General features: G+C 36.4%; 2 protein-coding genes across 2 annotated transcripts; one reads left to right on the top strand and one right to left on the bottom strand.

The window, feature by feature from the left end:
* Positions 1–5: 5 nt before the first annotated feature.
* LOC147523311 (protein argonaute 4-like) lies at positions 6–823 on the top strand. The gene is made up of 3 exons (XM_086561954.1): positions 6–197; positions 283–380; positions 523–823. Exons 1-3 carry the CDS (start codon positions 114–116, stop codon positions 698–700), a joined length of 360 nt encoding a protein of 119 aa, XP_086418080.1. The 5' UTR covers positions 6–113; the 3' UTR covers positions 701–823.
* A 4,022-nt stretch (positions 824–4,845) lies between these two features.
* LOC147523312 (Potassium transporter family protein) lies at positions 4,846–10,216 on the bottom strand. The gene is made up of 10 exons (XM_086598092.1): positions 9,890–10,216; positions 9,537–9,798; positions 8,621–8,849; positions 8,241–8,489; positions 7,837–7,887; positions 7,348–7,608; positions 6,808–6,860; positions 6,583–6,697; positions 6,223–6,477; positions 4,846–6,099 (listed from the first exon to the last, which is right to left on the bottom strand). The coding sequence occupies exons 2-10, from the start codon at positions 9,768–9,770 to the stop codon at positions 5,048–5,050; spliced, it is 2,499 nt and encodes an 832-aa protein (XP_086454218.1). The 5' UTR covers positions 9,771–9,798; positions 9,890–10,216; the 3' UTR covers positions 4,846–5,047.

Genomic DNA, 10,216 nt, shown 5'->3' on the forward strand with positions numbered 1-10,216 from the left:
CTAAGTTGAAAATCCTTTTGAGAGTAATGGTCAAAAGGATTTTATTGTATCTCATTCCTATCACTTCATATTTCTCATTGATTAAGTTGAAAATTGTAGATGTATAAACTACTATGATTGTACAACCTGGACCTATAGTAGACTTCCTAATTGCCAACCAAAATGTGAGGGATCCGTATCAGATTGACTGGGCAAAGGTAACCTTGGCTGTTTTTCATTATCGGGTGAGTGGTTAACAGTATCTTGCCACTTTAATGCCTTTGGTTTTGTCTTTGTTAACAGGCTAAGAGAACACTCAAAAATCTAAGGATAAAGGCAAGTCCCTCTAATATGGAGAACAAAATCACTGGATTAAGTGAGCTTCCTTGCAATCAGCAAACGTAAGCTCTTAATGAGCTTTATTTTATGAACTTCTTGATCAAACAATGTGAAAATTGTACAGACCGGTTGATATTGTTGTGTACTTGATGATCTATCTTGATTAAACTTCAGCATTTTATATATTTTAATGTGCCTTTGTAGATTCTCATTGAAGCAGAGGAGGGATGAAAATGGGGATGAATCTGCTGAAGTAACAGTCACAGTGTATGATTATTTTGTGAAACATCGAAATATTGAGTTGCGTTTTTCTTCCAATCTGTCGTGCATTAATGTTGGGAAACCGAAGAAACCAACTTACATACCACTTGAAGTGAATTGAAAGCTCTTTTACTTTGGTGTATCAATAGGTCACTTTTGTAGTAATGTGATATACATACTCTCATTAAGAATTCTTCATTGTAAAAGGTCGGCTATCAATTGAAACGGCTTGAAAGGTCAAGCAGTTTAAAATATCAGCTTCATTGTATAATTTTCAACAACAGTTTACAAGCTGCTCTGCTGGTTTTTTACCACTAACATTTTTCCCTTCTAATTTTAACACAACAAAAAATTAGTGTACGTTCGTTAGTTGCTATGCCAATGTTTTCATTAGATTGTATGTTTTTGGACTTAAGTTGGTTTAACTAGAATTCATTCCCTTTGAGACGAAGTCTTCATTGGCAGTTAACATACATAGGTAGAAGTCAAATTTATACATCACCCTATCTAGCTACCCTCTCGTTTCTTACCCATTTCATTTGAAGACACCAATAGAGATAAAGAATTGTTCAAAATTTTGGCAGCACTGCAAGCAAAGACTGCCTACTAAGCTACACGTTTTAGCTCACAAAAGTAAAACCAACCGCAGTTCTCAAATCCTATAAATACTCATCTGAACAACATGAACTCTTCATCTCATTTCATAGCTCAAAGACTTCAAATCTAACAGTAGTAAAAAAAAATCCATCTCCTTCAATATCTGTCCTCTTGAATACTTCAACTTTATTGTTTTATTGTTACAATGAAGAATACATTGATCATTTACATCTACGTGAAGAGTTCTTTCAACACCATGAAACTTTTCAAGCCGTAAAGGAATCGTAACCTCTCTTACTTTCATTCCAGTGTATGTAACTCCCATCAAAAACTTGGAGCCTCTCACTTTTGGCATGGTTATATCGAAAATCATAATATGAAACATAAATAGTTGAAAATATCCATTGTTTACTTATTTGTTGTGGGGTCCTAGGGAATAGAAAGTACATAAAAAAAAAAAGATTTGCCAATACGCTTAGGTTCCAGTCTCATTATTTCCTTCTTGCATGTGTAAGTGTGATGTAGTTTGTTTATTTTTTACACTACTATAAATAAACTTACTTTTTATACTATTGTTTTCTGTTGCCTTAAATTTTCTTCAGTCATGGAATCAAACGATAGTCAAGTTATATCTATGGTGATTTTTTTTTTTAACATGGAGACTCTTTATTTTGACTCCAGAGTACTAAATGATAAGAAACCAATGTATGGAAGATAACCTCATTTTAAGACATTTGTAGATGAGGTCTTTATTCAACATGGCACCTCTGACATACAGAAGTTCCATCTATTGGAAGCAATAGTAGAGTTTTTAGTACCAGTCCAACAATTTTTTTTTTTCGAAGAACACTACCATTTTTCCCAGTACACCAATCTGTATTATAGGTGTTTCTATAATCAAATTGTTACCGCTTGACAAAATGTTTCTATAATCATCTAGGCATAGCATAGTGATTATGCCCAATGGATCACGCTTATAATGCCTCTGCACTCCTTCATCGTGCACTCTGCACCTGCTGCTAACTAGCTACTCAATCATTACACTTAATTTGACTCTCAAATAACCAACATTCAATTGCATTATGTTATCAAGTTGAAGTCGAAAACCTGCCAAAGTTCTGCATGTGGAGTTGGGTGCGTGCTAATAACATTTTCAGAATGGGGACCAACAACCAATGTAAGCATTCAGCGATGCAACTAGCTAGCATCCATAATTTCTTCCTTTTGTCGTCTCCATACAGATGGATTGAAAAAAAACAACACTCTATCATTTGAATCATTCAATCTCCATACACATGAAATAAGACCCACATTATATTGAAAGCTTTTAAATTGTAATCTTGCCACATAAGTATCTTCCAGAAAGCTATTATTTACACATTCAATTCACTCCAACTATTAACATTGTCCAATGCATTTTTTCTAATTGTTTCTAAATAAATAAATCAAAATTGTTTTTTTAAGCTAGCTACAAAATCTTTAACGCATAAATCAACAACCCATATATTCACTTTCGATGGTCCAAGCTACCTACTTATTTAAACCAACAAAAAAAAAAGAGCTAATGGTACAACATCAAAAATCAAATCGAACAAAGAATACAACTAGTGTATTGAAGTGTTTTTTTCTTTATTGAACTTTTTAATTTACTATTCTAATTTACATGCTTTCATTCATTTTCCTAATTTTTTAATTAAAAAGAGAATAAAAATAGGGGTGTTATATTCTTTCCTAGCATCGCAACGACGCGTCTTTGGCTTTAGTATAATTAAAACTAAAATCCCTCATTGCATGGAATCATTAAAATACGCATCAATTATTATTCAAGCGGTCATAAACCCAACTCAATCAAAAAAATATTTAGGCATAAATCAACATTATTCACAAATCGTTTTTGACGCCATTAACAAACCTTGGGACTTCAACAGCACCTCTACACACCACCAAACACCACCAAACACCACCAAACATCAAATAAACAATGAGGTTAGACTAATATATATATAGTTTGAAACTAGAGTAGACTTCGCAAATGGTGTTCTCTCATTGACTTTCTCCTCTTTCTTTCCAAGTGGATGTGCCTTGTGCATGATAGATGCAAGTGCTCGATCTACGGTATTCTGTCTGTAAATCGCAAAAAATTAAACCGCGCGTGCTCTTGCATCATATGAGTGCCTCAGTGCCCTACCAAATTCTTGTTGTTGATATATGATTGAGCTACCTCCTGATTCGTCTTGCTAATGGCTAGTAGCCTAATATGTGTGAAGCGTCATAATGATTCTAATATAAAAGTCTTGTTAGAAAAAGATTGAAAATAAAAAAATGATGGATAGTGCACGACTGCACGTTATGTTTCTAGGGCGCCAAACATTCTGTAGTATGTTAGTATGTATATACGTTTGAATGCTAAATTTTCAGATTTTTTTTAGAATTGAGACTGTGTTAACTGTAAGGTAATTAAGTACATTAAAGTGATCAAACCACAAGTATTCTGTCATCCATATGACCATATACTACAGCAGCTTACAAGAAGGTGGTCACGTTTATAAGGGAAAGAGAAGCTTTCATTTGGATGTATGATACTAGATACACAAAGTTTGTTCGAGCTATTAATTGTACGCTGCCCAACTTAAATCCTTGTGTTTTGTAGCTCTGGCCTCTGGCCTCTGTATTCCTCAAAATATACTAAACAATACTTCTACCATTTTAGTACAAGAACTTATATAAGTAGTTCAAATTAATGAGCCATAAAGGAAGAATAATATGTCTACAATAGAGAAAACCGATTTAGGAACTTAAGATATAGTTGTGAAGAAAATTGCCAATAGAGTAGTTTGACTAGCGCCGCAAGTCTGCAACGTGATGAGGAATGGTTGAGGACAAGCTAGATTTTGATCCCAAGCTAGAAATGTATGTTACCTAAGCCCAGTCTTATTAAGCAGAATAACTGAGGTTCACAAATGGCTAGCCCAAGCGCTCAAGTCCAAGTTCAAGCCCAACGTAATTTACTACCAATGATTAGTGATGTCATGGTTTGATGGCTAGTGAAGTAGTAGAACAAGTGTTATAACCTTCTCATCACCATCAGAGCAACGTTGTAGAGTGGTTTCCATCTCAACATGATGGATGCCACCCTTAAAACAGTTTCTTCAACAGAATTTTTTCGCAAAAAATTTGTTTGATGAAGCCCCAAGTATAGCTATCAAAAGCAGCCAACTGCATGCCTGACAAAACAACTTGAAGTTTTATGGGAGAGTTCTTATGCAGAAATACCCACTGCAATCTCTACAACAAGGTGAGATACGGAGATTAATTTGCCCACGCAATTTTTTTCCATGCAATCAAGCATATATTTGAAATTGCCAAAATTTTAACCTAGGTTGTCTTCTGGACTGACTCGTCATGGAAGCATTTGGTCGAACTTAGAATGCTCTTTAGCTGCTTATAAGCATCATTATTTATTACAGTGCAAAGATTTAAGGTAAATTCTAATGCAGAGACTCAAGCGTCAATAGGCATCTATGCAGAACATTATCTGCTTTAGTAGTAAGCATTGGATGAGTTGTATATGGTTACATATACAAAAGAATCAGGTTATGTAAAACCTGATAGTATCCTTTTCAATCAAATTGGCGTATTCATGCAAAACCAACGGATACAAGCAAGCAATTGAAAATGACTAAATTTCATTTCAACTTCGTAAAGAATATCGTTATACATAAACAATACTACTAAGGTTCTTGTAACTAACATTGTCCTAATTCATCATTGACCCCCTTTTGTAACAACTTATTTTGTTATATCTTGTCGTGCAAAAAATGAGGTAGATCTAAATCTATACCATATATGGCTTTTAGACAAGTTTGCCCAATCAAACCATATATGTCATACCAACCTGCATGATGTTCATGTGAGGAACTGTCATATTTGCAGCCCCTGCTCTGCAGTTCCTCCTCAAGAATGCATAAAAATAATTTATGACTAACTTCTTAATAAACCAAGAGTCCTTGCGGGCCCTCACATCCCCATGCGCGAGCAGATACGTGAATCCTGAATCCATTGCTTCATGAAGAGCAGAAAGCTCGTATTCCAAGCTTGGGTCTTCATCAGATGACATGATACTAGATGGCAATAAGGACACTACTTCTGATGAAGTAGAAGTCCCTCCATTTCCCAATCCCTGGTGCTGCATTAATGGAACTTGAAGATCATCAACCCCAGAAACAGTGATCTCATTGTCCCTGGAACTCACGGAAACTGCGTCATCAAGTTCCATATCTGTGATGCTGTTCTCTAGTGCAAGATCTTGTGCTTCCCTTCTCAAGAACTTCTCAAGGCTCACAACCAAAAGCTGCTCAAATGCTCGGTGGTTTTCCTTCCTTATATCTTTGTACCCGTACCTAGCAATACAACGGAACATATGATAGTCTTTTGGGCAAATCCGCCTGAACAGAAATCTTTCATCTTGAGGAACAACAGGAACTGGAACATATTTGATGCAGACAAATACAATGGTTGAATGAATTGCTGGAAGGCTCAGTAGGAAACGACCAAAGATTGAGGGAACCCCTTGGACCAACTCATTATATAGTAATCCAATCCCTGGTACTCTGACAGTTCCAAGAGTGGATCCAAGATCAAGCATAAAATCCATGGAGATCTTTTCCCTAACTTCACTCTGGTACTTCAGTACACTTCCATAGTTCCAAATGTACATCACACAAAGGAAACAAGAAGCGAAAGCAAGAGGGAGCCACCCACCCTCAAGGATTTTAGACAAGACGGCCGACAAGTACACGAGCTCTATTGCCCCAAATACCAAAGGGAAACACAGAGCAAGAAATAAATTTGTTTGCCATATCAGAAGCATTACAAGTGTTACCAAGGCAGTGCTTACTATCATGACACCAACTTCTGCAATGCCTGCAAATATACTTGGGTTCACATAAGATGGTGTTACAGAGCCAGTAATGGTGGTTTTTTTAACAGTTGAAGATAAGAAGAATGATTCACTGTCATTAACCTATCTAGAAAGAGAAGACCTACCATATGCATTGGCTATGTCAGTGGTGCTCCTGAAAGATGCAACAACTACAATACACATGACCATCAGGAACCAATTGATGACAGGGATGTAGATCTGACCCATGAGTTTCCTCGACGTGTGAATTACCTTTAACCTTGGGAAACACCCTAGTGCCATGGACTGCTTGATGCAAGAAAATGTCGCAGATATCATGGCTTGACTAGCAATCACTGCAGCAAGTGTGGCTATCACAAAGACAGGCCAGAACAGACTATCTGTTTGCACACAATAGCTCAAATTAAATTGTTGACATACATAGTTACGAGATCACTCATCAGCTAAACTACTAAAAATGACAGAACTTTATAGTAGAAACTAACTTGGCACGGAATCGTAGAATATTCTCTCTGTCGAAGATGGGTGTTTCATCAGATATGCAGCTTGACCCATGTATGCCAAGAGAAGGCATGGGAACACCACACATGTGAACGCAATCTGTGGAGTTCATATAGAATCAAAATAAGATTTCAGAGCTGTTTAGGCTTTTTGGACCAATGAAGAAGATTATGTCGAAACACTCTAATATAAATCATGAAAAGGATAACCTGTATAGATAGCACAGAGAAATGGCCTAAATCAGCAAACATAGCTTCAGCTCCTGCAATCACACATAAGGGGCGAGATATCAAGATTTTAATTCGCTAGTATTTATGTTACAAGAGATTATGTTAGAGTTCTAAGGGACATCTCCCAAGGGGATTTCGGATCTTTTAGGAATTTTCTATTATGTAAACCCTGGTATTCTCTTATATATTGGAGTGATACAAGGCCGAAACTAACCAAGGCCGTATCCTCTCTTTTTCTCTTTTTTCTCCAGACTTTCTTCTTCAGTAGCAACAATATATTTTTACTATCTATAAGACTATAACGCTCATTTGTGTTTATCTTTCCTAGTCTTGTAACCAAACATTCATCTCCAAATAGAAATGGAACTTAGGTTTCAAAAAAATACAAACCTATAAACAAAAGTACTTTGAGAATAAAACCAGAATGACTACTAGCACAACTAAATTTGAGAAAAAAAGGGCTTCTCAGAAAATATATGATGTAGTATTAGCAGTTTCGGAATAAAGAAGGCCACTTACCTGTAATGCACAAAACACAACCACCAAGAGCTGACCAGGCATTTTTAGCGTTCCTCTTGAAGAAAAAATAGATGTAAGCTGGATTAAATGCCCTTAAAACTGTAATGTCATGCATTACTATGTTGTATATTCCGATCGTTGCCAGACAAAAGAACCAAAGAGCAAGTGCAGGAGCAAATGACAAGCCCACTTTGCTCGTCCCAAACCTCTGTATGCTAAACAATCCTATGAGGATTACAATCGAAACAATTACCACAGCATCTGCAAGAAACTAAGTTCGAATCAGAAATAATTGCACAATTCACCACCAAGAATGGTGGCTTCCACATTTATCACGGTTGGTTTGTGGGACTTTCTCTTTACTTCCCCTTGGATATATCAGACAAGTGAATTAAGTGATACACTCGGTAGTTTTGAAAATGGTCTATGTGCTGGTTCATAGAGATAAAACCGAAAGATTAGCTAGTAGGGAAAAATTAATCAACTCACTTGAATCAAATCCATGAATTTTACCCTGCAAACCACTCACAGCAGACATCACTGCAAAAAAACAAGGTCCAAACAGAACATTTCAATATAACTCCAAGAATATTCATTTTAAATGTTAAACTTCTATCTTAGCAAGAAACTTTTTCTCCATAGGATGAGGAAAATCGTCCATGAAACAATTTTGCATCCACTCCCACTTAAAGATCCGACATGGTGAAATCACTGAGCAATATCATAATCTAATACAGCAAGTGGACCGAGGACTGAAAATCATATTACTACCCATTTGGTCAGCATATCAAAAAAATTTGGGCTCGCACAGCCAGTCTCGTTATTCTATGACACCATCAATATACGCTGTGCGTGGACTAACAAACATGAGTATTGAGGAAGAGAAAACTAACCTGACATTGCTGGGGTTAGTATACCATCTCCTATAATCATGGAAGTTCCCATAAGAACCAAAAGCAATAAAAGAGTTTTCAAGTACGATCTTCTTTCCAATGTCTCTTTAATGCTAAGTGCCCTTTCCAACTCTGGGGTAGGCAATTTCAGCTTAAAACTGGAAATATATTCATCAGCCTGCTGCCGGTTTGGAAGCAGATTAACTTTAGCGTACCGGCAAATCAATGAATAAAGAGCAAATGTGCCTCCTGCAGTTGCAATTATACTTCTGTCAAGAAACACATTCACCATGCTGTAGGCATCTGAGATATGTAACATGGTTTACTACTGCAAGAACTGTTCAGAGGAGTCATTTGGATTACAAGTTTACAACGCATACCTTCACCATTATCATTGGCTTTGAGCACTATAAAAACGTACTTTGCAAATGGGATGAGAGCAATCGTGTACATGACTAGTGATAAAGCTCCCAAGACATCAACTTCTGATTTTATCTGCACCTTGCTGAAGACATCAGTAAAGACATACAAGGGGCTCGTCCCCAGGTCACCATAGACCACACCAAGTGTTTGGAATGCCATTGCAAGTGTACGCCAAATTGGAACATCCTGGACCATAGAATGTCATCACTAAGAAAATAGCTAGTCTTCTTAGCAATCTTTAATGACACGATCCTTTATAAGAACTACTAATAACTAAGAACCAAAGGGAATAAAATAGTTTTTACATTTCACATACAGTAACTCACTTATTGTTTGATACCAATTGCTTTTTAGTTTTCACTGCAGTCTGCATTCTCAGCATCCTAAGAAATTGTATATATGTACTTTGAGACAGAAACATGTTTGATGTGGTCTTGTTGAACAAGAACATTCAACATTTCAGACAGATGTGGGAATATGAAACAGAGGCGCAGACCAACACCATGACATGCCTGGATGCGAGTTTATATTACCAAAGGAGACAAGAGAAAGAGGATTACATCAATATGACGTCGAAGGACTTGAAAAACAGTGTGAAATGGTTGATCAGTCTTAATTCAATATTCACATCCATTTCCTTTTCACAGTTTTGATTAGGTATAGGTTTTGAATAAACAATAACTGCATTACTACAATTGAGCCAATCAAAAGTACACTCTTTCTAGCAATAAACTAGATGGGATGGATAAAAGGGTACCGATTAATACTACAAATTGAGATTAAAGCACAAAAGTAAAATAGAACTCAAACTAATACTCATTTCCCATACAACAAAATTTAACAACATGAAATGAGAAAAGAGCTACTACATACCTTGGAGTGATGATGAGCATCATAGATTCCCATAGCTTCAACATCAAAAGAATCAACTCTCTTTGGTTTCTTAACAAGCCTTCTTCTAAGAGAAGAAGACTCATGTCTTCCTTGATAGTCTTCACCATCATTCAACGACCACGGTGGAGATTCTGAATCCACTTCACTTCCATCTACCCATCTTGACTCAGAACGAATCAGTCTCACACTCTCTTCATCCCCACCTTCCTCCATATTCCTTCTTCTTCCTCCTCCTCTTTAACTGTTTCAGTAACCACAGATCTTTTAACAACCACTCAAAACTCAACTACATAAAACACACCACAGTGATACAGAACTCTTTTTTATCCTACCTTGTTCTATGTTCAAGTAACCAGGGACCAAAGAAGCTAGTTTTTTCTCTGTTTTTAGCTCAAAACTTCAATTTAATCAATAACCACTCTCAGAAACTCAGAAACTCATCATGTCAATGAAGAAACAGCAGAAACCAATCATTTGCATTGAGTTTTCTTCTCTGTTTATAGTAACAATGAATCAGACAAAAAAAAAAAAAAAAAAAAACTATCAAAGTAGCCTCTTTTTTTTTTTTTCAAAAGCCAATGAACATGGAACACCCCAGTTGTGAAAATATGTTTTGAGTGAATTAATTCAGAGTTTTCAGGCTTAATCTGGTTTCCACC

Source organism: Coptis chinensis, chromosome 1, assembly GCF_015680905.1.
Source record: "Coptis chinensis isolate HL-2020 chromosome 1, ASM1568090v1, whole genome shotgun sequence".
Taxonomy (NCBI): domain Eukaryota; kingdom Viridiplantae; phylum Streptophyta; class Magnoliopsida; order Ranunculales; family Ranunculaceae; genus Coptis; species Coptis chinensis.

Bases quoted from the DNA above. Each gene is read 5' to 3' on its own strand.
- LOC147523311 (XM_086561954.1), top strand. From the start codon at position 114: ATGATTGTACAACCTGGACCTATAGTAGACTTCCTAATTGCCAACCAA. The intron at 198-282 runs GTAACCTTGGCT...CTTTGTTAACAG, and splicing joins ATCAGATTGACTGGGCAAAG to GCTAAGAGAACACTCAAAAA. The intron at 381-522 runs GTAAGCTCTTAA...GTGCCTTTGTAG, and splicing joins CTTCCTTGCAATCAGCAAAC to ATTCTCATTGAAGCAGAGGA.
- LOC147523312 (XM_086598092.1), bottom strand. From the start codon at position 9,770: ATGGAGGAAGGTGGGGATGAAGAGAGTGTGAGACTGATTCGTTCTGAG. The intron at 6,861-7,347 runs GTAAGTGGCCTT...GTGTGATTGCAG, and splicing joins TTGTGTTTTGTGCATTACAG to GAGCTGAAGCTATGTTTGCT. The intron at 6,698-6,807 runs GTTATCCTTTTC...TGAACTCCACAG, and splicing joins TCTCTGTGCTATCTATACAG to ATTGCGTTCACATGTGTGGT.